Source organism: Ammospiza caudacuta, chromosome 13 (assembly GCF_027887145.1).
Source record: "Ammospiza caudacuta isolate bAmmCau1 chromosome 13, bAmmCau1.pri, whole genome shotgun sequence".
NCBI classification, from domain to species: Eukaryota; Metazoa; Chordata; class Aves; order Passeriformes; family Passerellidae; genus Ammospiza; species Ammospiza caudacuta.
The window spans coordinates 19,141,373-19,169,307 of NC_080605.1; the positions used below are offsets into that span (position 1 = coordinate 19,141,373).

Genomic DNA, 27,935 nt, shown 5'->3' on the forward strand with positions numbered 1-27,935 from the left:
GATGCGGATCCCACGGGAATGCCGGGGATGCTGCTGCTGCTGCCGCGACGCGCTCGCCTTGTTACTCGCGACAGCGCTTTGGGTTTTCCCTGTTTGTTTACTTCGAGAAAAAGGAAGGAACTTTTAGCGTGTCTTTTGCTCAATCGCTTCCTTTCACGGTGGGTAAAACCACGGAGCTGGATGCCAAGGCTGGAGCTGCTGGGCCATCGGCAGGGCGGTGAGTGCTGCCCGCGTGTCTCACCCACTTTGTGCGTTCCCTATTCCCTGCGCTCCCGCTCCCGTACCGGAGCAATGTCAGCTCCGGGAGAGCCCTGGCAGCAAACCAGAGTGCGATTAATCTGTTCCCAGCAGCAATCCGGCTCTGGAAATAAAGGGGGATGCCATGGGGTTTTACTGGAGGGGATGCAGCTGGGTGGGATTTCCCTGCGCGGAGCAGGCAGAGGGGACAGAGCGCTGCCTCCGGTCCCTTCCAGAGAAAATTCCTGTCTGGAATCCCCCTCCCTGGTCACCGCAGCCCTCAGGGCAGTGTCGCGGTCCCCCCTGTGCCGGGAGGATTCCCCGTGCCCTGGAATTCCTGGCTGCGAGTCCCAGAGCTGGCACGGCACAGCACAGGCAGCGCTTTTATAGGGCAGGGCTGCCTCCTCCTCCTCCTCCTCCTCCTCCGAGCCCCAGTGACCGCCCCTGAGCTCCTGCCTTCCCAGCCCCTCTCCCTGTGGCTTTCCCCCCCCTTTTCCCCTCCCTCTGCTCCTCGTTATTGCTCCACGCCCGTTGTCACTGGGATGATCCCGGGTTCCCCCCTCTGCCTGCAGAGCATAAATACCACCGGGCAGCCCTGGGAGGCTGCACTGCTCCGAGTCTGAGCACAGACCTTGCACATCTCGCACCTCCTCAGGCTTATTCCGTCCTTTTTCCCCCCTTTCCTCCTCGTTTAAATATTTCAAACACGTTAATTTATTTCCCACAAGCAGGCTTGGAGGAGCTGCAGTTACCTGGAGACTTGGAAGTACTCAGCAAGGTAAGTGTAAAGTTCAGTCCTGGCTGCTGAAATTTTGGCTTTAAGGGTGGTGGGAGTGCAAGAAATGACTCTGAAGAAGGCACAGTTTTAGTAACTTCTCAAAAAAGTTGCCTGGATGGTATAAAACAACTCAATACTGTCTGAGCTTCCCTCGCGTGTGCCCTGCAGAATTTAATGCAAGATTAAGAAGCCTTAATCTGGAATGAATGGGAGGAGTTTGCAAGTACAGGAGTGGATTTCTATGCAAATAGAGAATATCCAAGGGATGCTGCTGCAGTCCCCAGAGCTGATCCCTGTGGGCACATCTGTGTGCTCCAGGCTGCCTGTGTTTGTGCTGCTCTGCTCTCAGGTCCTGTAGGAAAGGAACTTCAGCATCACCACATGTGTCTGTCACCAGTGGCTTCTCCATGTGGCTTTCCATAGAAATTCACCCACTTGGGTTCTGTGGGAGAAATGGGAGATCCAGATGTGTTAACCCATGGCCTTGAAGATACTGAAACTGTGTGTGCCCAGTGCAATGCGTTACTGCTGTCCTGTGTCTAGGAACTTGTCATCCTCCTTGTCCTTGGAAGGCAGCACAATTCTGCACAGCTTGGGGTGTGTGCATCCCAGGGAAAGAGATGGCCTGGGGTTTCCTGCATCCTCTTGTGGCTTTATCCCTGGATTTCTTTGCATAGGTTAAAGTTGATCCCATGCTAACTCAGGTTAGAAGCTGATCCCAGGCTCACTTTAGAAGCTGACCCCAGGCTGACTCCCTTCTGCTTCCCTGTTTTAAACGCTCTTCTGACATCCTAAGCCAACTTTTCATTTTCCATCCTCGCCAGCTGGTGCCATGTGTAACTCCACAGGCCCTGGGATGTTTTAGCTGCAAATGTCACCCACAACCCAGGAGCAGGAGCCCACTCGTGTGCTTCACCAGGGGGGCAGTCAAAGCTCAGTGTCCCCAAGGAAAAAGGTGACCTGGGGACATGAATGCAGGATCAGCCTGCATGTGGCTTTAGCAGTGCCTCTGCCAGGCTTCAGATGGGAGCAGCTCTCCTGCTTTCCGTGCACAGCAGACACCATCCATTAGCTGGGGAAATAGCTTTCTAAAAATAACCTTTCCCTAAGTCCAGTGCTGCTCTTTAACTCCCTCGGACCCCAGAAGAAGGCCTCCCATTTCTCCCCACTTTGGACAGGCTTTCCAGCATATCCAGGAGTCCTTTTCTGCTGACTCAGTCGTTTCTGATGGCTCCCAGATGTTCACCTGGCACCAGTGTCAAGGGCCTGATGTGTTTAAAGGGAGCTCGTGCTCCTCTTGAACCCTCGAAATCAACAGCAGAGGCTTCCTCAGCTGACTGTCAGCTGATGATTTCCTGTGAATAATGTCAAACCCCAGCTCAAAGGCAGTGTGATTCTGTGATTTCAGCCTCCCTGGGTGATGCATTGCTGCAGCACACATGTCCCAGTGTTCCTTTGCACCTGGGCACGGGGATACTGAGAGGCAGATGGATGGACATCTGAAATCTGTGACAGCTTTCTGAAACGTGAGCATCTTCCAGCTGCTTTCAATTAATCTGGCCAGGGAACTCTCTGCTCTCTGACCCCTTTGTCCTTCCTTGGGATGCTCAAGCTGAAGCAGAGGACAGGACTTGCACACCCCGAGTGAAATAGATTAAGCCAAAATTACCTAATTTTTAAGAGGTGCTGGTATCCTTTTGCTGGCAAGTGGGAGCCAGGGAAGCACATCCAGAGGAATAAAGCACATCCCCAGGAATAAAGTACATCCCGAGGAATAAAGCACCATCTGTTGGGAGGTTTTGGCTGCCTGGCCGCGCCAGACGCGCTGCGGAGCGCTGAGCGGGGCAGCTCCTCTGGCTCTCAGATGCTACAGCTGATTTTTTTCAATCTGCTCTCTCTGAAAGTTCAGTGTTTGCCTTAGATGGGAGGCGGATTTGGGCTCCCGTTCAGCCGAGGGCAGGCGGCCAAGCGAGGGGTGCAACGGGCGCCTCTGAGCGCCGGCTGTTCCTGCAGGGAGGGCTAAATGGCCACATTGTCAATGGCCCTGGCAATGCAGCTATTTTTAACCTCTCAGGGAAGTGCCTCAAAGTAGGAATTGTTCCCTGAATTTGGGTCAGACAGTCCACAAAAGCAGTTTGCTCCTTCTCCCCTACTCTGTTCAGCCAGGTTACAAAGTCGGGCTCCGGCCTGGGGGGAAGCGAATGCCGCAGGTGGGGCTGAGCAGGATGAGGTTAAAGGAGTGTCTGTCTGTCTGTCTGTCTGTCCCCGTGCCACCGACTGTCCTGCCCGCCAGGTGTGCCTGCAGCTGGGGACAAGGCGTGAGTGTTCGGTTTGCTCTGCAGAGCAGGAAATGATGAGGATTTGTTACCCAAACTGAGCAATGACACCCTGCATTGTTGTAGCCAGGCAAAGGCTGCCTGGAGAGAGGCTGTGAGGGCAGCTGGTTTTCATCTGCCTCGACGTTCAGGCCAAGAAAGAAGCCTCAAGCAGGGACTCTGTGTCTTTTGTGCAGTCAGCCAACAAGTTTTCGGGGGTTCTCAGAGGTTTTTTTGGGTTCCTGCCTGTGCTTGCTGCTGTTCTCCTCAGATGCTGCTCTAGTGGGTTAGGGAAACAGAGATTTGAGATTTTGTTCTCAAGTGCAGCTTTTAGCTGGGAGTTAGATGGCTGTTCCCTGCTCTGGTTGGCTTCCAGCTCCTCTGCTCTCAGTGTGTCCAAATCCCATTGGAGTCATTGGATGAAACTCCTCAAAAAATTCCTGTTAATCTGGGGGTTGTTTCCTGCCGCTGCAGAGGAATGCTTTCAGCGTGGCTTTCAACGGTGCTGTCAAAACCAGATCCTCACCTCATGCTGGGAAGCTTTCTCCCAGAAATTAACCCAAAGGAGGGAGATCCTGTGCTTGCTCTGTCTGTAGAGGTGCTTCTTGCCCCAGGTGGATTGATCCTGCTCCAGGGGCTCGGTGAGTGCTGCTCAGCCTCCTGTGAATGATCCAAACAAAACCAGCCAAAATGCTCAAGGATTGCTAAATTGGAGCACGGGTGGGGTGGAAGTGCTTGGGAATGACAGGAGGAGCAGGAGCTCTGTGGAGCAAGGGATTAAAGGAAGCTGCTCAAAGACCAGATGTCACTCTTGCACTGAGATGGACACAGGAGCAGGCGAGAGGCAGGGCTGTAGAAAAGAGAAAGAAAATTTAATTTAAAGGAACTGTGCGGGGTTTATAGAGTGATATGATGGGTTCTATTCGATTGGCTAACTAACAAAAACATCTTCTTCACACACTGTTCTTGAGAAGAACAGAAAGACGATGTAGAAAAACACCACTTGATACTTAACAATTTATCACATCTTTCCAACTCTCTGAAATTCCTCGCAAGCCGCTGTGAGAAAAGCAGTTTTCTCTCTCTGTCCCACGGCATCCAAAGGCCCCTGTGCCGGTGCTGACGGCATCCGAGTGCCTGGGAACACCTAATCTGGCCGGGGGAGGGCGGCTGCTCCCGCTGCTCCATCACTCACATCCCGGGAGCGTCAGCGAGAGCCCCGGGTGCGTCAGTGCCAGCGGGGACCGCGCTGCTCCGTCCCGCGGTGACATTTCCCAAAACCAGCCGCTCTCATCCGGCCCTGCAGCCGCTCTGCTGCTGCCCCAGAGCGGCTCTTGGCCTGCCCGAGCTCCTCACCCGCCTGGCCGGGGGTTTTGCTTTCCCTTTTGTTCATAAAATAGCGAATCTCGGCTTGGCTCTTTGGGGGATGGCTCCAAGCGTCGCCCTGCCTGTGGAGGGATGGAGATGGGGTTGCTCAGAGCTGATGGCATTGCGGGGTGGCAGCTCCACCAGGGATGCCAGGAGTGCAGAAAGCATCCTCCTGCATGCCTGGGAAGGGTTCACTCCCAAATCAGCATCAGTGGAACTCCCAGGTGGAATAAACTCTGAGTCCTCACCTGTTGTGGTGCTGTTTGGGTCTCCCTGCCTTTGGAGTGAGCAATAATTTCAAGCACCACTCTTTCCTAAGCTCAAATCTGGGCTGTGTGACCACATAAATGCTCTGGGATCTCCTGTGGCACTGCTCTGACTCTCTGTTTCTCCCCAGATTCCAGAGCTGCACTGAGCCAAGGGAGTCCCTGCAGGAAAACCCAGCATCATCCCCTTCACCTGTGCTTCTGCTGGCAGCATGGCTCCTGCCCTGCCCTGGGTCATTCCCCTTGGATGTGTGCTGCTGCTGACAAAGGCAGCTGAGAGCTTTATCCTGCCCAACTCGAGCCACCTGGAGAGCATCCTGAGCAAGTACCAGGATGGGGAAGCTCACTCCAGGTCCAAGAGAGCCATTTTGTTCTCGGACAGACAGGAGATCCTGATGCTCCACAATAAACTGAGAGGTCAGGTGTACCCAGTGGCCTCTAACATGGAATACATGGTGAGTCTAGAGCCTGATACATCACTTTATTTCCACTTTTTTTTTCTAACTGTATTTAAATTTTCCTTGTGGTGCGAGAGGTGTAGCAAATTTCCTCTGAAGTAAGTTTTTCTCAAGAGGTTTCCTGAAGCCTTTCATTCCAGAGTGAAGGATGCTTTAGATCTGTGGCCTGTTTTGCTTGGAAGGGGATGCTGCTGATGGGTCATCCAGTCCATCCTCTGCACAGTTCCAGAAGTGGTTCCATTATTCATAAAGGAGCATCTGGCCCAGCCCTGGATGCATCTCTGTTGATGGCAACTCCCCAGCCTGCCTCAGCAGGTTCTTCCATTACCTCCAGGTCATAAAAGCAGAAATTTCTCCCCAGTGTTTAACCCCTGCTCTCCCTATGAAAGCTTTCAGGCTGTTGTGGGGACACCTCAGTCTGCTCAGGTGATCTTCTGGTGGTTTTTGGGCTGCCAACCCAATGCTGGAGGTTCACCTGCCCTCAGTCACACAGTGATAACCTGATCTTATCAATGTGAGCCAAACCTCCACGATGCTCCTGGGAATCTGCACGGGACCACAGGGAAACGGGGCCTGAGGAATGTGGCTCCATCTGCAAAGGAATGGAAATAGCTGGAAAGGCTTTGGGAGTTCCTGGGTGCATGGGTCAGTGCTGTTGGGTTTTGTAGTTCAGGAAACCGAAATAAAAATCTGGTCAATGTATTCTCCTATTTTAGAGGCAGAACCTAAAATTTGGAGGAGTATGAAATATGCCTTTGCCATCAACAATTCACATGAATATTGTTTTTTTTCACCTGATGCCAGAGACCCTACCTTGAGCTATTTTTGCCATGTCATCAAAATACTACAGGGCCACAAAACGATGTAGGCAAATAATTACTTTTTGTGTGCCTTTTCCCAGTGTGCAAATATAGTTCTGATCAAAACTGGCCTGACGTGCCCCTGCTGATGGATCAAATGATGGATGACTTGTTAAGGCCGTGTTTAAAAGGGTAAAAGAAGAGTAAACTTAAACGCAATATAAAATTGTCTGCCAGCTGTGCTGAAGTGAGGGCTGCAGATGGAAAATCCTGCCTTTTGTGGCTGCAGGGAGAAGGGGAAGAGGAGGGAGGGCAGGGGATGGTGAGGAAGGACAGCTGCCCCTCGCTCCGTCCCCACCAGCTGGGTTCTGCCAGAAATCCCGTGCCTTTCTAAGAACAAGGGATTGCATCCCTTTCTCAGCCTTATCCTGCAGGGAAGCACTGCCAGGAGAGGCCGCTTGAGGCATTTCCAGAGGGCAAACACGACGCAGGAGCTGCCCAGGGTGTTTTGGTTGGCCCTGTTTGGGCAGAGCCCCGGCCCCGCTGTTTGCACTCCTGTGTTTGCCTTTGCTCCGGGAGCTTTTCTAGTGGTTTTCATGGGTGATGCAGGGCCAGTGAAAGGGCCTTGTGTGCTCTGAAGAAAGGAGCTGAGTATGAGATGGTGCTGCTTGGAAGGGCTATAATCAGCCTTTCATGTGCTGGTGTTTACCCAGTAGGACTTGTAGATGCCATGTATATGCTGAACGGGGAATTTCTCTTTAATCCTTTGTCCTGCAGAGGACATTTCTCATTTGGACTCGTTTAAGAGGATGGTCTGTCTGTAGAGCCATGGATAAACTTTCCTCTTTCCCTTTGGTGCTGGAGTGGAGCTTCACTGGAGATGTGCTGGGATAATTTGTGGATGAGTGGGTAGAGCTTGTTCTTGCCCATCAACCTCCAACCACTCCCTTGTGAAAATCCTTTCTCCCAGCTCCATATCTGATGTATTTAAGTGGTCTAAAAGGGAAATGGGACCTAATATAATCTAGGAAAGGGACATATTTAACTGCTTGTGGATGAACTTCTGTATTGCACACTATTAATGAGAAAGCAAGAGCACAGTGAGTCTATTACTTATCTGGTGATCAAAAGAATTTTTATATACATGTGGGATAAAGGCAAAGTGGGCTGAGAAATGAAAAAAGAAACGGTTTAGCTGCTGGGTCTGTGTAATTAACTGAAAGCTAGCACAGGTATTCAGTGCTAATGGAAAATGAGTGAGCAGGGCACAACTTCCTGACAAAGCTGGGCCAGTTCAAAATTACCTTTACCCCTCTACCAGCTCCGTGATCGACACTTCCAGAGTGCATTTGGATGTTGAACAGAGGTGGGTGGGTGCCAAGGCCAAAACAAACTCCTTGTTAACAGTCCCAGAGTGAAAAGCACATAACGGACTCAGAGGAAAAATGACAAAATAGATCCTAAGGCACGGTGACCTTTTGGGATGGCTTAGTCAGATGCTTTCAGCAGTGATGAAAGGCAGGAATCTTTCCTCTTGCGGCGGCCCCAGAGACAGCTGGATAAAGAAAAATTGTTCTCAGTGCAGATTGCTGGAAGGAAAATAGTTTGTTTTCATGTATAAGGTATGCATCCTTCCTCTCAACTGTAGGGTGGCGGCTTGCCCTGTCAGGATGGGACAGTGCTTCTGTGGGGGTTAGCAATAGCATCTCCAGACCTCTGCCAGGACATGTCAGCCCTGGGGTTTGATGCCACTTTTAGAAGGAAGCTGTATTGCAGAAAGTCTGGGCTGGGGAGGAAAATGAGCGAGTAACCTGATCACTGCAATTCAGGTGTCTGGCTTTGGGTTTGCAGGCTCCTCAGGCTGAGGGAGCAGACTCCTTGTGGGATGCATTATTAAACCCGGGCCTACAAGTTGTGGTGGGATTTGTGTGTGTGCCATGCATATATTTTACATATACACCGTCCATTCCACTTTGAAAGGAGTAAAAAAAAAAAGAGAGTCCATGTGCTAACCCACTGGGAATCACACACACCCAAATAATTTTCAGCCTTTGCTTCTGAAGGAAGCTGAGCACAAGCTCATTGCCCCTCTGGCTTCAGTCATCTTCTTAGATACTGCTTTGAATATTGGCATAAAGAATTCTTGCAAATACAGCTGGGAAAGTCTGAAATCTCTTTTTTTTTTTTTTTTCTCCCCCTCTATGTTTATTGCTCTGAAATAATTCCAGCCTCCTGACCGCATTCGCGTCTGAGAAGCAAGAGGCAAATAACTGCTCTAATTTAGATGGGATGGCTTTGTAATCTGATGCCTGCAGAAAGGAGCTTCTCTCCTCATGCAGCAAAATCTGTGCAGAGATGGAGCTCTATTACCACATCTGAGTAGGCGCAGCTGGTGAGAGAGAGACGGTGAATCTTGTTTCTTGAATCAGAAGGCTTGATTTATTAATATATGATATAATACATTATAGTTATACTAAAAAGAATAAGGAGAGAGGTTTGCAGAGCTGCTAGCTAAGCTAAGAATAGATAGAAAAGAATCCACAACAAAGTTGTGTCCAGGGACTCAGTCCCCTAGCTTGCACTGGTGATTGGCCCTTAATTATAAACATAGAAAATGAGCCAATCAAGGTGTTCCTGTTGCATTCCACAGCATCTGATAATAATTGTTTACCTTCTCTTCTGAGGCCTCTGCCTTCCAGAAGACACAGAAATCTGAAAGAAAGGATTTCTGTGGAGAAATGTCTGCGACAGAGCTCCGTCCCAATTACCTGTTAAGTGTCTCTTGTCCGAGTTCATTTATTTTATCCGCAGGCATCAAAGGGAGACACAGCACGAACGCTCGCGTTAGTTCCCATCTAATAGCCCGTTGCTCAGGACGGCTCTGCATCAAATTAAGAAATTTGGAACATCTCCGCCTGCGGGGCTGCAGGGAATGGAGCTGGGTAGGAAGTCTGAGGAGCTGGGAGTGCAGAACAGCTTGGGAGAGTGTCTGTGGCTTTGGGGCTGGATGGGAGGGCAGCTGCGAGCCCACAGAGCGGGAAACCACAGAAAGCTGTGTCTGCTGCAAGAGGGCCGGGGATGTGTGGTGGGTCTGACCCCATCGCTCCCAAGGAGCTGAGAAGGAAAATGGTTTGGTCCCCCGTGTCAGAGCTGTGTCCACACGGGGTTGAATTTTCTTGGTCGCTGCTGAGTCCAAAGCCAAGCTGGTGAGACTGGGGCATCTCTGGGATGCTGAGAGTGCTTCACTCTTCTGTAAGCTCAGTGAGATGAGGTCATGTTGGTCTCTCTGAGACAGTGGAGACACACCAAGCTCCAGGAGACACTGCATTTTCCTGTTGCCTTACCAGGGATGCACAGTCCTTCCCCATCCCAGCTACAACTGCCTGAGAGTGTGCAGATATGCTCAGAGTGAACACTGGATGGTTTGTAAATGTGTTTGATGCCCTGCAGCCCTCCAGGTCCTTTGAAATGTTTGAGATCAGAAGTTGCTTTTCTTCTGGAGGAGACAGGACTTGGGAAGAGCAGCTGGTTGTGATGGTAAATGTCCAGAGAGGACAGTCTCGTGCTGGCATGTGGACGGGCTGGGTGCACATTGCAAGACCTCTCCTCTCTTTGGTTTCATTCGTAGGAATGTGTGGTAACATTTTAATCCCAACGAATTGTCCTCTAAGGGCTGCCATGAATAGAGCAGCTGTCAGTAATTACACAATGAATTCAGGGCACTGGCTGCTGGGCCCAGAGAGCCTGGCCTTTAGAGCAAATGCTCTCCTGGGCAGCAGAACCAGCAGAGGAGCTTTCCTGTTTGCCTTTGTGTCATGCTGCAGCTCTCCTTTGGATCACAACACTGATATTCGATGAGCAGTGATCTCACCCCAGCATCCTGCCCTCAGAAATGGGATTTGTCACTTCTAACGTGATGCCTGCTTCAGTGAGAGTGGAAAAAGCTTAAAAAACCCTGGGATGTTGCCACCTCTGATGTATTCCACTGGTGGACTCTCATTTATTCTGGAAGGAGAAGGGGAGCTGAGACTGAGAGCCTCAGACCCACAGTTCTTGATGAAGGGGTTGGATCAAGGATCTCCAGCTGTGTGGTGGTGGAGGTAGTGGAGCTCTCACCTGGTGGGAAAGCCTGGAGATATCCCAACAGTAAGGACAATGGATGAAAAACCATCCTGGAAAATCATCAAAGCACTCAGTGTGTGTCAGAACTCCTGCAGGACTCAGAAATGTCACATGGTCATGTTGGAGATCATGGGACCCCAGAAATATCTGCCATGTTGGTGATTATGGGGTCCCAGAAATGTGTGTCATGTTGGAGATTATGGGATCCCAGAATTGTGTATTATACTGGAGATCATGGGATCTCAGAAATGTGTGTCATGTTGGAGATCATGGGATCCCAAAAATGTGTGTCATGTTGGAGATCATGGGATCTCCAAGTTTGAATTTGAATTTTCAATTTTTAAAAAATATATGAGGAAACCAACTGCCAAGAATATCTCGTGGTTCAGGGTGGATGGTCTGGATGTGTTCCTGAGGTGTTCCCACGTGGGTCTGTGTGTTTTCTGATGAACTGAGGGAAGCATTTCCTCAGATGCATGGCATCAGCTGGGGAAAATCATCAACCCTTCAGTGCCCTGGACTTTCACGGCAGGGGAACATGCTGAGAAATGGGATTTTAGCACAGAAACGTGGTGGCTTCACCAGGACAGGCCAGAAATAAGGGTGGTGGTCTGTACCTTAATCTTTCTCCACTAACTGCTGTTGGTTTAATCTCTTGATTTAGCATGTTTGAGATGCAAAACTGACTTGTTCTTTTCTCTCCCCACCCCTGCAGACCTGGGATGAGGAGCTGGAGAGGTCAGCACACGCCTGGGCTCAGCAGTGCATCTGGGACCACGGGCCCAGCGACCTCATCAGGTCCATTGGGCAGAACCTGGCTGTTCACTGGGGCAGGTAAGGCTTGGGGTGCCACAGGACCATTGCAAAGGGTGACTTATGGGCCCTCCTTTGGAGGGAGACTGCTGGAAATGTTTGCTCTTTTCTTGGTGGAGCGCTGGGGAGGTGGGAGAAAACCTGGGGGTCATTAATTGTGATTAATTGTGATTAATTGTGATTAATTAATTAAAAGTGGGATGGGTGTCATGGTAACTCCTGCAGCCGCCTTCCACTGAGAGTTCCCAGCACTGATTTTGGGCTCCTGCATCCACCTGGATCTGGGGGTAGCTCCTCTGTAACACACTCAAAGTCCCTCCTTCTCCTTAAGGAGAACAAGTACAGAAATCTGAACCCTTGCTCCTAAATCTGCTGTTTCAGGGGGTTCTGGCATCATGCAGCTGAAGGCTGAATTCTCTCAGAAGCAATGTCTGCATTCAGCTCAGAATTTAATTCTCTCTTGCTGTGTTTTCCATAAATATTTATCCGGCTCCTGATTTTTCTTTACTGAAAACACTTTGTAGGGTTTTTATTTTTTTCCAGTTCCTGGGACAAGTAGTTAAATTAGAGTCATTAACCCAGTTAGGAAAGCTGACATGAAGGCTTCCAAAGGGATTTTCCTCTCCATCTCAAGATGAAATTTGTTTATTGTTAAGCCCCTGTTTTTAAGCTTGCTATAGGTTAAACCTGCTTTCCACAGCAAATATTTTGTACTTGCTCAGGAGCACTGAGCATTTCCCCCCCCTCCCATTTCCTGGGTGGAAGTCCAGTTATCTTTGCTGTAAATCAGGTAGAACTTGGTGGAAAGCAAAGGAAATTTGCTGGTGTGAAATTAGCCGGATGTAAAAATTGGGCCCATTTTAATGCTTGGCAAGTAGAGTGGTTAATTAATTGGAAATCAAATCAAAAGATGGTGCTGTTCTTGGCTGTCCTACAAGTGCTCAGGATGGCCATGGGTTCCTGATGGAGGAAGATCCAATCTTGCTCCCTTTGAGGTCCCTGAGAGGAAAGAAAATTCAGATTTATCTCAGCTTTTTCAGGAACGGGCCACGGCTTGATTGCCTCCATTTCCTCTCCTGTAAAATAGGACTCGGAAAGAATTTGCCTCATGACATCATGAGATGGATGTTTTTGAAATACTTCTAATGAGTGATTTTTAATGAAAAGTTGGCTGAGGGGATAAGCTCCAGTGGGTAATGATATCATTTGGAATTCTGGCAGCTGGCTTGGTGTGAGCTGTTGAAAGCCATCAAAAAGCAGTGGGCTTGGTACAGATCATTGTGTGTGAAGTGTGTATGAGTTTGTACAGGTGGTTTTAACACCATCTGTGCCCCCCAAACAGCACAAACGGCATCAGACTGTGATATCTGAGGCAGAAATTACACACAGGGTATAAAGGGGCTTGGTGCAGGGGAAAATTGCTGCCAAAAAAAGGCAGGAGAGGAGTGCAGAGCACAAAGTGCTCCACACCAGCTCCGGGTGGGATGTGTGTGAGGAAAAGCCCACTCACTTTCAAAGTTCTTGCAGTATTGGCTGTGAGTTAACTCCCAGATTTAGCAAATTGCCCCCTGGTAAAATAGGTACACGATGGCTTTTGGTTTAAGATCTTTGGCAAAGCCTAGCTTGTGTTTACTTTCAAAACACAACTTCCCGCCAAACTAGAAGTTATTTTGTAGTTGAGTGGAAAAGTGAGAGGGCATTTCAGGTCAGCAGCACTTGAGGATCATGTCAAACCTATAAATAATACAGAGTCAGGTCAGGCTGTGAATCTGAGGGAAAAAATCATAGAAGCACACAACAGTTTGGGTTGGAAGGGACCTCAAAGATCTTTCCAGCTCCAACTCTCCTGCCATGGGCAGGGACAGCTTCCACTGTCCCAGGGTGCTCCAAGATCTCTCCATCCTGGCATTGGGCACTTCCAGGGATCCAGGGGCAGCCACAGCTTCTCTGGGCATCTGCCCACCCTCACAGGAACAATTCCTTCCCAATATCCCATCTAACCCCTCAGCTTTAACATTTTAAAAACCCTTTTTTTTTTGTTTTGGGTTTATTTTTTTGGTTTTTTTTTTTTTTTTTTTTTTTGAGAGGGGGGTTATTTTTGGTTTTTTTGGTGGTTTTTTTTTGGTTTTTTAATTTGAAATCTTCTACCATTGCATCCTGACTCCAGCTGCCTTTCCCCCCCTTTAGGTACCGATCTCCAGCCTTCCACGTGCAGTCCTGGTACGATGAGGTGAAGGATTACACCTTCCCATACCCCCACGAGTGCAACCCCTGGTGCCCAGACAGGTGCTCAGGTGCCATGTGCACCCATTACACCCAGGTAAAGCACTCCAGGGGCTCTGCACCCACACTCCCCACATCCCCCCCCCCCCATGTCTGGAACGAGCTGATTTGCTTATTTTCAACAACCACACTTCCCTTACAGATAGTCTGGGCCACCACCAACAGGATTGGCTGTGCTGTGAACGTCTGCAAGCAGATGAATGTGTGGGGGGAGATCTGGGAGAACGCCGTCTACCTGGTCTGCAACTACTCCCCCAAGTAAGGCAGAGCAGCTGGGCCCCCTCCAGCGCTCCCAACACTGGCAGCTGCCTCAACCAGCTCTGGGGAAGAGATTTCAGGCAGTCTAGACTGCTGGTTGTGCTTTAAATTTCTTTTCTTTAGACAGCAGCGCTGTGCTGGTTCAAAGCTACAGAGAGAGCGTTGCCTGGAAAACTGAATGGGAGGCTGGGGCCAGGCTGGAGCTTTGATGTCCCTGCCACGGGAAGGGAAAGGAGGAGCAGGAGATGGAGCTGGCTGCTGAGCAAGGCTTGCTCTCTGCTGTCACAGGGTGGGAAGGGATGGGGTGGTGGTGGGTGCCAAAAAAACCCTGAAACAGCTGCAGCAGTCAGGATTTCACCGGCTCGACGGTTTGATTAAATTTCAAAATGAAAATCATATTTCTTTGCCTACTACATCCAGGAGGAGTTTACTACCTGGCAATGGCAGTTGAGATTTTCTGGTTTAATGGCTAATAGGAGAAACATTCCCACTCCAAGCCCTTGGCAATTTAAAACTTCAAAACAAAACAAAATAGGGAAATCTCTGTATGCAAACGGAGCGGCTTGGGGAGCACCTGACTTCAGGGGATCGCAGAGCAGGATAATGCAAAGGAAAAAGAAATGTGGGGCTGCAGCTCTCTGGGTGGGTTCTCTAGGCCCCTCTCCCCACATAGGATGAGCACATTTTGCTCCTGGTTTGGGGGGATTTACCAGCCTGCTGCTCCTGAGGGATAACAGCATCTCCCACAGAGCCCCCTCAGCAGGCTGGGAGATTTACACGTCATCCATTCAGAGCTGCTGCATGGAAAAACATTTTATTTCTGCAGTTTCTGCTTAATCTCCTCTCTCTGGCACCGGTGCACATTGTCCTCATGTAGCCTTATAGGTGGAGACAGCTCAAAGAGCATAACCCAGGAGTTTATAGGCACAGCTTAACTCCAGCTCCTTCAACCTCCCCATCCCCTAAAACCTGCAGGACAGGAGGCCAAAATGGGCTGATGTTTCTGGGGAGTTTCGTTTCTTCAGAAAAATGCAGTAATCCATTGATTTATTTCTGTTCACATAAGACCCTGGTGTTGATACTGGAATGTAATATAAAAGCAATATGGCACATGATTTAGCAAACCCCTAAAAAATGTCATTTTAGAGATGGAACAAGCAGGAACGTCTTTCCTACAAGGCTTGTTGTTTAGTCTCTGTTTATTTGCTGTAGGCCAGGATGGTGTTTCTGGGTTTGGAGGCTTGGAAGGGTGTCTGGGTGTCTGATGGGTGCTCATTTCTCCCGTGCTCCCAGGGGCAACTGGATTGGGGAAGCTCCGTACAAGACCGGCCGTCCCTGCTCCGAGTGCCCTCCCAGCTATGGGGGGAGCTGCCAGAACAACCTCTGCTACAAAGGTACCTGCTGGGGGCTTGGGGCACCTCTGGGGTGGGGGGCAAGGCCGGAGCAAACAGGTGGGAGCTTCTAATTGGAGCCAGCCACATCTTCACGCCCCTCTTAATCAGCCATCCTCAGTATTCCGATGTTGGGACACGTGGGAGATCATCAGCCACTGAAAGCAGGAATCCCTGAGCTGCTGAAAGTCTGGAGCTGGGATTCAGCACGTTTTCCTGGGGAAAACAGAGAGTTTGGGTGGGGAGAAGCAGCTCTGAGCTCCCATGGGTTTGGCCTGGGCGCTGTAGGGTGTTTTGAGCGCTGGCAGGAGCGATCCCATCCTGGTGGGGTTTGCTGGGGAAGAACATTTGCTGGAATGTTCTCCAGGGCTTGGCAGAGGCATCCTGGGAGGGCAGAGCTCGGCTGCCTGCCCTGCGCCTTCAGGGACCCATGGTGGAGCCTTTGCCTCCCTCCCCACCTTTCAGGGTGGGGGATTTAAGGGATGGTTTTCAGCTTTTCAGGGATGCAAAATGAACCTGGCGATTCGTGTCCCTTGGAGGAGAGGAGGGGGATCCTGAAGGGTTTTTCCTGACCTGTGGAGAGTTTGTGGAAGAGAAGTCAATAGGATAAAACATGTTATTAGGGTGAGCCCTCCAGCAGCAGCATCCAGGATCTCCTGGGGCCATTTCTCTCCTCCTCAGTGTTTTGCTTCCCAGAGAGCTGAGCTCTTTGAAAACAGAGAGATTCCCTGGAGACTTGCCCAAAGCGAATTTTGCTGCCACTATGCATTTCTAATTTTTTATCTTGTGGGGTTTGAAGGAGGACCCCAGGGTGCAGGTGGGCTCCAGCAGAGAGAGAAGGAGGGGGATGCCCTGATGGAATATGAGCCCCTTCAGCAAATTTGAGTTTTCCTCCAGAGGGAAGAGCTCAGTGGGAAACAGAGGAAGGAATGGCAGTTCTTTTTTTCATTAATGAGCGAGGATTCCTTCAAATCTTTATTGTGAGATGCTGTAAATGCTGCTTCATGTGCAGAGGAGCAGGGGAGGGGTGTCCTGTGCTGCCTCCAATTGGGCATTTCTGACCTCCCAGCTGCCTAAAAGCAGATCCTTGTCCAACCAAACCATCCCCACTGACCGTGAACCTGACCTGCCCACCAGTGGGAGCACACTGTGATGATTTTGAACCCCCTTTTCTGCCCAGATCACCGCTATGAAGATCCCATCATTGCTGAGACAGACGAGACCAACGAGGTGGAGATCCCGCAGGTGGCCGAGCAGAAGCCGGTGCAGTTCCACCTTCCAGAAAACAAACCCAGCAAAACCATCAAGCCCAAGAAAATCACCCCAGAATCCTACATGAGTAAGACACAAACTTTCACTTTTTCTTTCTCTCTTTTTCTTTTTCTCTTTTCCTATGGGTTTTGAAGCACCTCAGTGGGAAAAGGTGTGGGAAGTGATGAGGAGGATCAGGGATACAGAAACTGAGAGGATGTCTGAGTGGAGGGAAGGTGATCTGTGTGAAAATTCACTGTGTGAACATTTCAGCTGTGCAGAAAGCTGCTGGAAGTGGTGAGCAAAGCTCTCAGAGCATCCCCGTGGCCTCCTCTGACTGACTCCAACAGTCCATGTCCTCCTGATCTCAATAAAATATCAATGTACCAAAAGTCCCCTTCAATCAGTAATACATTTAGGAAATACTGGTTTTATTTCACCTTTAGAAACTCTACACCCAGCACTTACCCTTCTTCGCAACTTTTCTGGGGTTTATGGCTTGTTTCCTCTGTATTCCTTGCTGGGGAATATTTCTGAAGTTGTTTGTGGAGCTGCTGGTGCTTCCTGAGCTGTTTTCCAGCCGCTGTTAATTAAAAGACACCAATTGAGAAAACAAGGTGGGGCAAGCCAGAGGGCCCTTTTCAAGCTTATCAGCCAGCATCTGGAGAGTCTGTAATTAAAAGGAGAATGAGAGCTCTGAGTGCAGACCTCGGGCTGCAAATCAAAGCCTTCAGCTGTCAGCTGCATTTTCCTTGCTAATATTCCACAGACACCTGTCTCAGGTGAAGGGCTAAAGAGGCACCAACTGCTCCAGGCTGCGTAAAATCAGATTTTATCTTGCTGCACCAAAGACCTCCAGGAAAGATGTGTGGAGCTTGCTCATTTCTGTAGCTCAAGAGCAGGCTGAGCAATTTCCTTTTCTAAAAAAATGTATTTATTTGAGTTTTTTTTTTTCCTCCCCAGCACAAGTCATTACCTGTGAAACCAAGATGAGAGACAAGTGCAGAGGCTCAACGTGCAACAGGTAGGGTTTTGTTGATACTTCTTGGAGTGCTGAGGGGAAAAGTAAATAAATATTTACTTTTTATTGCTATAAATATGTATAATAAATAAGAATACATTGATAATAATATATAATATATAATATATAATATATAATATATAATATATTTATATATTATACATTATACATTAAATATTATCTTTAATAAATATTTAATTTTAATTAAATTAATATATTTAATAAATATTTATATTTTATTACTAAATATTATTCAATTCTTGCAAACATAGGATATATTCCACTATATATTTTTGTGACTCTCTAGGTAGATCTCTTTAGGAAAAACCCCAAAACCCAACAAAAAAAAAAAAAAATTCCCTAAATTTCTCTTAATTCAGGCCTTCAGCCTAGCCTGGCAATAAGGTGATTTGGATGATTTTACTCAGCCATGATGACCCACAGTTTCAGGTGTCCAAAATAATTTAATAAATTTCAGCAGAGTCATTTTTTGAGCCTTTTTCATGCATTCCACTGCTGCCCAAGGCAGACCAATAATTCATGGCTTGTCCCCTCCCAGCCAGTGCAGAACTTCTGGTTGAGGTTTGTGCAGAGAACAGGACAGTTTATCACTTGGAGAAAAACCAAATCCACAGAACCTAAATATTGGTCGAGCTCTCAAGGAGGGTGGAGAAACTGTTTTAAAAAAGCAGCTATTTTGCAATCTTGTTTTAAAACAGGAGAGCTACGTGAAATGAATGGAATGACTATAAAAGTGCAATAGAGTCAAAGTCTGTTTTTCTTGAATTGTTTTTTCGCCACCCTCAAAGATAAATATCTTTTAGGTATTTGTGCCCAGCTGGCTGCTTGTACAGTAAGGGAAAGATCTTTGGAACATTTTATTATGAAAGTGTAAGTACCTTTAAATAGCTGCTGGATGTAATTTGTGGGAGGCAGTGGGAATGACAGGAATGGGAAATGCCAGCCATTCTGCTGTAATTTGGCTTTTCATGCTCTCCGCTTGTGGGGCTGTAAAATGGTGCTAATGAAGATTATCTGTATTTTCCTCATCTTGCTGTTGAAACAAGGGGAGGCAAAGTGGCTCCAGATGTGATTGTGTCAGGAATTGTCCTTAATGTCCCATGGAAAGTGAGGGAGGAGCATCAACAGGCAGCTCCTACAAAGAACTCTTTGCTCCTGTCATCTGAACAGAAACTTTATATAAAAAAACACTGCTAAATTCTGTAACTAAATATTTTGCTTGGTCTTAAATTAGTAAGATAATTTATAAATAAAACATAGCACCATTTCCTCATCGAAACTGCTTTTTGGGGTGAAGGAAGTTGTAAGATTAAAGGGTTTTTTTTTTTGGTAAAATCAGGTTTTCTTTCCCTGTTCCAACTGCTGGTGCGTGACTGCATCACCCCTGATGTGTCTGTGCCCTGGAAATTCTGTGATTGCAGACACCCAACCCCTCCAAGTGGCGTCAGCAGAAATATTTTGGGTTTGAATATTTTCTCGAGAACTGGAAATATTTCAGACTGGTCGCTCGCTTCCAACACTGCTTTTCCTCTAAATTGTATTTAAATGTATGGTTTTGTTATTTAAAAAAAAAAATCTTACCATTCAACCAGGCAGTGCTTAAAATAATAGTAATAAAAGAATCTGTATTGGGAGAGGAAGATTTAACAACCAGATTCCAAAGGAGTGTACTCAGCTTATTTTCCACTTGGTGCTCTGGTGGTGGTTTCATTTCTCCTCTGTTTTTCATGTAGCTCTTGGGCAGCGTTGCTCTGTGAATGGGATTTATTTTATTTCATTTCACATCTATTTATCTCCTGTCAGTCCTCCAGCATATGTCGTGCTGCAATCCACTATGGAATCCTGGACAACAAGGGAGGGCTGGTGGACATCACCAGGAAAGGGAGGACTCCTGCTTTTGTGAAATCCACCAGGAACGGTGTGGAGTCATTCAGGTACTGCCCTCACCAAAAACTGTTGGCATTACCTTTAAATACACCCAAATATTCAGTCATTTAAGCAAATATTCAGTCATTGCTGCTGTCATGTAGACACCGTGATCCAAATAATTTTACTCTGCTTATTTTTTTTAATAATATTTTTTGTTTGCTTGTTTTACAGGAAAAGTAAACCTTCAAATGCCTTCATGGTTTCCAAAGTGACAAGTAAGTTTTAAATGTTGAGGGGAAAAAAATATTGTTGGTGGGGTTTTATGGGGGACTTGAAAACATAATTCCTTTCAGGGCTCTTTTTCATTTCCAGTGGTTGTGTCAAATGGTTCTGTGCCACAGCCAGACCCTGGAGTGGTGGTCTGGGGTGATCAGAATCTTAGGGTGACAGCCCACCCACCCTGGGCAATTCTACCTCATTTTCCTGGGAGGAAAGTAGAGAAATAGGTGAAAATGGGCCGATTCCAGCAGCATCTCCTGCTGATGCATTATGGAGGGGTCCAGCTGCTGGTAGTGAAGGGGTGGAAGTTGAGCCATCCGTCTTTAAAGCTTCAGTTAATTGTCAACTCTTAGAAAAACTGAAAAAAAAAAATATATAGTGGCTAATGTCCCAGTGCAGTAATGTAATGACAAACACAATTCATGTGAAATTAGTTTTTAACACTGAGTCATCACATTTCTGATGGGCATACAAATAAACACTGCTCTGCTTTTTAAACAATTCCCACTTTCTGAATACCTTTGAAGAATTCCTCCAGTGCAGAACCATCCTTGTGATGAGATCCACCCAAGCCCCTCTCAGGGGGAGCTGTAGGTGTCAGGATATTTGGGCTCCACATCTGGAGCTGCAGCAAACCCAGGTGTTGTGGATCAGCTGTTTGTCTCTTCTGAAAGCTGTGCCCTTTTCAAGTCCACCTTGTATTGTGGTTGTAGGATTCCTGCTGTAGAGCTGGTCAGCCCCATCCTGGGATCCTGCTGCTGGAGCAGCTTTTCTCTTGGTGCTCGAGGGTCCCACCTAATGCATTGAGTGGCTCTGACTTGCGTTTTCTGCAGCAGCCTGAGCTTTTGGGTGTAATAATTTGCCTTTCCCCGTTTATCTTGGCAGCACAGACTCTGGATTGTTACACCACGGTAGCTGAGCTGTGCCACTTCAAAAAGCCAGCGAGCCACTGCCCAAGGTAACACAGATCTCTGTTGGGTTAAAAACCTCTGTCCTAAATGAGGGGCAGCTTAACAGAGGTGCTGAGGGCCCTGAATTTGAGGACTGGTGGGAGAAGAGCTGGTCATAATGGCTGAACTGGAGGAGGGTGTCGGGAATTGTGTGTTTCCTCCTGCCACCATGCTGTTCTTGGCATCACTGTAGAAAATTCACTTCATGTTTTTAGATGGCTTCAGTAACATATCAGCCAGGCTGCACAATCCTGTCTCAGCACACTCTCATGTGTGAGTGTGCAAATGCACACTCGTTGTCTTTTTGCTTCTGCATTTGGTGGGTTTTGGATATTTTTGGATGTTTTCCTTTCCACCTTAAAACGTGGAAGAAGTTTGTTCTGGAAACTGTGCAGGAGTAAGTGACAGGGCAGGGGGGCACAAACACATGCAGAGATTTATGTGCAAAAATACAGGTAGTCCCCCTTGAAAGGGTAATAAAAGACCAACCCCTCTTCTGCTGGTCCAAATCCCTCTATTTGCAGCTCTGCAGCAAAAACCAAATGTCATCTGAGGGGAGCGAGTAATCAAATTCACTGTTGCCACCTGCAGACCAGATGCAGGCACTCGAAATCTCCCTGGAATGCAGCTGGCCTTCCTGTGCAGCAGAATCAATCTGAATCCATTGTTTTCCAGGATTTACTGCCCTGCCCACTGCAAGGACGAGCCGTCGTACTGGGCGCCCGTGTTCGGCACCAACGTTTATGCAGATGTGAGTCCAAACCTCTCCCTGCACATCCTGACTGCCCTGTCCCACAGCTGGGCTCACCCTGGGCTTCAGGGGAGAAATTCAAGCTCTCTCGTGGTTATTCCATGTGGGGATGGGAAAAAGGGGGTGAAAGATGGGGTCAGCAGGCTTGGGGAGCCCTTTTGGTCTCCATACGCTGATTTATTTGGAAGGATTTGGATGTGTCACTCCATAGCTCCTTGAGTTGGGTTTGGTGAGTTGTTCTACTCTCCAGCACTGACTCCTTCCTAAAGAATTAATCATGGCCACTGAGATTTGGTCACGTCCCTTAACCTCCCCAAGCCTTTTGGCTCTGGCTGTGAAATAATGGCTGTACTTGTTTAAAGCATTTTGGGATTTATAGATGAGCACCAAAGGGCTTTCATTCCATCCTATCACACTTTAGAGCTGACAGAAAAAGACCTCTCTCTCTCCTTTCCTCCTCTTTCTGGGAGATGAAAAGCTTCTGAGCAGCCAGGACAGAGCTCAGAGCAGTGGAAAGAAAAGTGCTGGTTTTATGGGTTTGTTTTTCTGAGCTTTGCTCAAGGGGATGAGCAGAGACTTGATGCTAAAACTAGGCAGAGCAATTTTCTTGAAATCTCTTACCATTAGGCCTCCAAAAACTGGGTCTCAATGTTTTTCCATTTGTGGGTGTCTGGTTATTTTGTTTTTTCCCCTCATTTTCTGTTTTCCATTGGGGGCTGTGTTCAGGAATGGCAGCTCCCTGGCTGCCCTGTAGGATCCTGGTTTAGAAAACCTGGGGAAAGCAGCCAGCACATTGTGGACCCCCAGCTTCAGGTCACCCTGGAGCTTTGCAGCCTGCTGAGAAAATCCATCCTGCAGGAATCATACAGTAATTTGGAGAAGCAATTTTGAAAGCAATTTAAAAAAAAAAAAAAAAAAAAAAAAAACAACTCAAAAAAGCAACCCCACACTATTTTTAATTTTGCTCCAGACCAATTTTTTTGAAGGCAGAGCTGCACAAACAGGTTATCCTGGACTAGCTCACAGGCAAATCCACAGAGCAGCTGCCTCCCTGCAGTACCTGCATGCTCCCACCTGCAGGAAATGGGAAATAGTTTTGTCTTTTTTACAGGGGACAAAGCTCCCTCAGATCAGCCCTGAACAGGGCCTGTGATTACAAAGGAATTAGGTGAGGAGCAGCATCCCAGGCTGGCACTGCACTGACGCAAAAGGATTAGTGTCCTTTAATGAACCCATTTCCTACTCTCCCTCCTGGGTATTGTTTCAGAAACAGGGGCTTGGGAGAAAAACAAAAAGCAGCAGCAATAAAAAAGTATTTGGCCACTTCCTTGAGGGTTTGGTTAACCTTTTTTTGGACTGCTGTGCTAGCAGGGTGGTGTGGAGGTGCCAGGAAAGAATTGAGGTTGGTGGCAGAGCAGGTGGGACAAAGAGTTTGAGTTGACTCTGAATGGTGCTGCAAAGGGAGAGGTGGGGATGCTCAGAATGGGAAGTGGAGAAGAGAAATAACCACACCAAGCAAGGAGAATTTGGGGAAAGGATTTTCCTAGGGAGAAGGGCCCATGCAGGGGAATTAACCCAAGCCCACTGCGGGGGAATAATTTTATTAAAGTAGGCAATGAGCTGGATGAGACAAGCGCTGGTCTTCTGGGAGGGCTTTGGGCTGCCAACTTCATGTCTAGGGTGGCACTTTCAAGGCCCTGGGGCACCTGGGCTCTAAATGAGTCTTCTTAAATAAGCTACCTAAAAGACAATGAAACATGCACCCCCATTTCCAGTCTGCACTTTGCTTTAAAAAGCAGTACAGGGAATTTGTTAGTGGGGAAATAAGTAAGGCTGTGGAATACGGACAGAGAGGAGACTTGAATTTTGGGGTAAATGAATAAAATGCAAGAAATAAGCAATGGTAAAGTGGACAGGCCTGGTTCTGGGATGATCACAGTGCCATGGAATGGTTTGGGTTGGAAGGGACTCCAAAGCTCATCCTGTTCCACCCCATGCCATGGGCAGGGACATTTTCCATAGACCAGGGTGCTCCAAGCCCTGTCCAACCTGGAGCTGTGGGAACAGCCTGGATCTTTATGGAGGTTGGAAAAGAGCTTTTGACTTCCATGAGACTCTGCCATTTCCCTGGCTTCTGGTGAGACATAATCCTGCAGGGGAAACCCATCCCATCCCTGCCCAGGAACCCTGTGGAGAGAAAGAGAACAACTGCCCAACTTTTGAGATAAGGATTTATCCACAGTTGTGCAGTGATTGCTTGGGGATGGATGGAGGGATGGATGGATGGATGGATGGATGGATGGATGGATGATGGATGGATGGATGGATGGATGGATGGATGGAGGGATGGATGGATGGATGGATGGATGGATGGATGGAGGGATGGATGGAGGGATGGATGGATGGACGGATGGAGGGATGGATGGAGGGATGGATGGATGGATGGAGGGATGGATGGCAGATGGATGGACGGATGGACGGATGGATGGACGGATGGATGGATGGATGGATGGCAGATGGATGGATGGATGGAGGGATGGATGGATGGATGGATGGACAGATGGATGGATGGATGGATGGCCTGCACAGAGGCAGGAGTTTGTCACCAGAGCAAACTGAGTTGGGAGCCAGCTCCCAGGAGATATGAACTTAGTGATTAAACCAGTAACACTAGTGAGGAAATTCTGGGTGATTAAGCTCACAGTCAGAGATTATTGTTAATGACCCACTATAAAGTGTGTTGTCATTTTATGGTGTGTGCTCTGGGGCTCATTTCATCAGGAATCGGTCTCAGAGCATCCCAAGGGGCTTCACCATGGAAAACTGTTTTATTGCCCATGTTGCTGTACTCCTGGATCTTATTCTTGTAATATCTCATCTTCCAAAAGCTCTGCAATTAATTAATCAAAGCACACAGGGCCGTAATCCAACAGAGTGATAAGAGGAGGTTTGGGGTAGATCTGTTGCTCAGAGCTTTGAGTGAGCAGCGGAACAGCAAGTCCTGGAAAAAAAATAACAGGAATGCTTTGAAAAGAACATTGCTCAGGATGTTTCCCAGTGGAGAGTGCTGCAAACTGATCCAGGACAGTTTAATTTTACGAGCCAGTTTTAGATTTATAGATTTCCCACCACATATTAGGGCAAATTCACTGCATATCTTCCAAACACAGCATTCCCTTGCTCCATTGACCATATTTAGAAGCAAAACACCAAACCAGCACTCAAAACTCTGAGGGCTGCCAAGAGATAGGCCATCCAAAGTGATAAATATATATATAGGGGACAAGGGCTGCCATATATGGCTGTGGCAGGGAGGCAGCATGGGCTGCACCCTGCTTACACAACGGGAACAGTTGCACTTGGCACTGCTTTTGTGGTACTTGGATTTTAGCAATCAGGGCATTTCTGGGCTTGGGATTTTCACCTGCTGCAGTTTTGCTGTGCAGAGTGGGTTTGTCCTTTCTGTTCTTCCAGCTTGTTGTACGTAAACCCTGCAGAGAGCTGATGGCCAAGTTTACTCTATCCCTCAGCCTTCTGTGCTTTTGCTCCCTTTTTCTGGATGTTTTGGGGGCTTAGTCATCAGTTGCTGGTGGTTTGTGTTCCTCCAGCTCTTGTGACTCTGCACATCTGGGATGTGCAACAGAGAAGCTTTGGTCTTTCCAGAAGTGTAATCTCCCTCCACATTTGGTGCTGTTTTATGGGGTAATGCCCATCCAAAAACTGCACCAGACAAAGGGGGCAGCCCTTCTGTCTTTCCTAGAAAGAGGGATAATTTGTGATCATTTACCTTGATTCAGGAGAAGCATTTACTTTGCAGTCAACAGTGTGAGTAACCTTTGCTGTCAGTAGCTTCAGCTCAGAGGTTTCTCTGGTGCAGTCCCAAGAGGCACTGGCTGGAAAGTTGTCCTCAATTCAGTCTTGGCCCTGTATAAGGTGAAGAAGTGTGGGTTTAGACTGGACATTGGGAGGGAATTGTTCCCTGTGAGGCTGGGGATGCCCTGGTACAGGTTTTCCAGGGAAGCTGTGGCTGCCCCATCCCTGGAAATGTCCAAGGCCAGGTTGGATGGGGCTTGGAGCAGCCTGGGCCAGTGGAAGATGTCCCTGCCCATGGCAGGGGTGAAACTGAATGAGTTTTAAGGTCCTTTCCAACCCAAACCATTCCATGATTCTGTGATGATCTCACAGGTGCAGCTCCACCTCAGAACGATGGAAAATCTGCTTCTCCCCTGTGGTGATGGTGGATCTTCTTCATAAACCCATGGATTATGAAATACCTGCAAAATCTAGTCCCTAGTTTGTCCAAAAGAGGGACAAAACTATTTCATAACTGTTTCTTTGTAAATTCCCTGTTTTTCTTGGTGCTGATGGAATTGATAAATCTTCAATAAATATTTACTGTCTGTAAATAAAATACAGACAGTACATAAATCAAAACAATTAAATATTTTCCAGAGCTCCAGTATCTGCAAAACTGCAGTGCACGCAGGGGTCATTTCAGATGAAAGAGGAGGCTTTGTGGACGTGATGCCTGTGGAGAAGAAGAAAACCTACGTGGGCTCCTTAAGGAACGGCGTCCAGTCAGAGAGGTGAGATTTCCTTGCTTTGCACTTCCCACTTCTTTTCCAGTGATTTCAGCTGCCTGGGAGAGTCAGCAGATATCAGCTTGACTTGGGAAGAAGTGACTTCCCAGTGTCACTGTGAGCTGTGACAGCCGAGCAAATGGAGCGTGCTGTCCTGCTCGTTCCTCCCCAGCCAGGAGCTGTGCTCAGGCTGCTGTGAAATGCAGTTAAACCTTGTTGGATTCTGTCACAGCACAAATCCATGTTAATACGTTTTGCTGTGTGTTTAACACATCAGGAGGTCAGCACAGGTATTTTCAGTTCTCAGCCCGGGTCATGATTTGGGTTTTGTAATTTGGATTTCCGTTCAGTTCTGGGGTGTGGGATTCATTTGTTCATCCATGTCCTCTATTCTCTTTGAAATAAGTAAATTAACCTCTTGAGACATGATCAAACACTTTTTGAAGATGAATTTGCCACCCTTGTAGGTATTTTTTGTAGTTTCTCTTGGGCCAACCATGCTGGTTTCAGTGACCAATTGCAAATCTGTGCTCCCAAAATCCTGCACCTCCTCATGACCACAACAATCCAGTCACAGCTCATCCAGTCCTTCCTAATCTGAGACTTCACTTTCAACCTGTTATGTGTTTTTTCAGATATTGGTGTGATGGTGCTGATTTCTCAGGGCTATCTTCACAAGTACAGAATTTCCCACAGTTAGGGGGTTTTTGGTCACTGCTAACTCTGCTCTTGGCAGTCCTTCTTTTATAAAGACCATAATAAATTCTATGAATTTTGCTGGTTTTATTCTAGCAATAGATATTCCAGAATAATTTAGAGCATCTCAAGAAATAAAAGCAGACTAAGACAGGAAAGCTGTTAAATATGGGGGTTTTAATATGGATTACCAGGGTCAGCATTTTCCAAGTGGATAACTTGGATTTAGGTGAAAAACCTCCTGTTACTTTGAATTTTTTTATCTCAGTCTTGCTTTCACTTATATTTTATACTAAAAGACAACTTTTTACTGGGATGGCAAACTGTGCCCTAGCTCAGAATAAATCCCTCCCCTCTCAGGGAAGTGCAATGTGAGCAGCCAGCGCTGATCTGAAGGGTGAGGGAAACCAGAGACCTTCTCACAGTGGGGATGAACATTTGGAAAGTGTTATTTACACTCAGCAATAAGGAGCAGCCTCGTGCTGTGAGATCCACCAGACACTGAAACAGCTTTTCCATGATTAAGGTGAACCCTCACCCTTTAGGACACTGGAAATAACCTTGAGTAAAGAAACACACCCAAACAGGTATGGGAAAAGTCTTCCTTCGGGATTTGCTGTGTCCTTACACTTGTAGCAATGTTTATCTTGTGGGAATATGAAATTTTGTATTTTTCCTGGGTTTTTTCAGTGCTGTAGGACCTGGGAATAGAAACACCCCCTTTCCCCAAGCACACAGCCACCCCAAGCAGCTGAGGACACCTCTACAGGTTGAAAAGGAATATCCATATTTATTCTCATTTAATATGAGCTGATCAGGCCATTCCCAATCCCAGCACTAGGAGCCAAGCCAGACAGGCCCTGGGAACCTGCCAGCCTATTTGACAGCAGGTTTTTTTTTTAGGAAAACATATTCCTCTTTATGCCTGAATCTCTGCACAAGGGAGCACATGTTCCTTGGATAAAAGCTACGGCTGTAAGAGAACCTGTTGTCTTCCAGCTCCTTTTTTTGGCATTAGCACTACAGATTTGGATTTAAAACATTAAAAAAAGGATGCAACCATGGATTTGTGCCACTTTTTTCTCATCCTTTATCTTTCTCCTGCTCCTGGTAGGAAAGAGATAGAAATTCAGAGCTGTCTGTTTGGGTCTGTGTTGTGTTCACTTGTTTCATTCCATGTTTGTTTTCTTCTCTTTTTTTCTTTGTCTCCAGCTTGAAGAACCCTTCAGACGGGAATGCCTTCCGGATCTTTGCTGTGAAGCAGTAAAAAAAACCCCAGTGAAGGTGCAGGTTCCTTTGGGAGAGCTCTCTGTTGATCTCCAGAGACGCCAAAAGCTCCTCTGAACGGCATCAGCTCTGCCCGTACCCTCCTTGCCCCTCTCCTTCAGGGAATTCCAAAAGAAAAGGGGGAAAAAAAAAAAAGAAAAA

At 47.5% G+C, this 27,935-nt stretch overlaps 1 protein-coding gene across 1 annotated transcript; it reads left to right on the forward strand.

The window, feature by feature from the left end:
- Window positions 1–877: 877 nt before the first annotated feature.
- CRISPLD2 (cysteine rich secretory protein LCCL domain containing 2) lies at window positions 878–27,935 on the forward strand. The gene is made up of 15 exons (XM_058813342.1): window positions 878–1,015; window positions 5,096–5,419; window positions 11,060–11,178; window positions 13,345–13,477; window positions 13,583–13,698; window positions 14,992–15,092; window positions 16,270–16,428; window positions 17,304–17,364; window positions 18,186–18,252; window positions 19,186–19,316; window positions 19,483–19,526; window positions 20,416–20,488; window positions 21,156–21,231; window positions 25,684–25,817; window positions 27,720–27,935. Exons 2-15 carry the CDS (start codon window positions 5,177–5,179, stop codon window positions 27,772–27,774), a joined length of 1,512 nt encoding a protein of 503 aa, XP_058669325.1. The 5' UTR covers window positions 878–1,015; window positions 5,096–5,176; the 3' UTR covers window positions 27,775–27,935.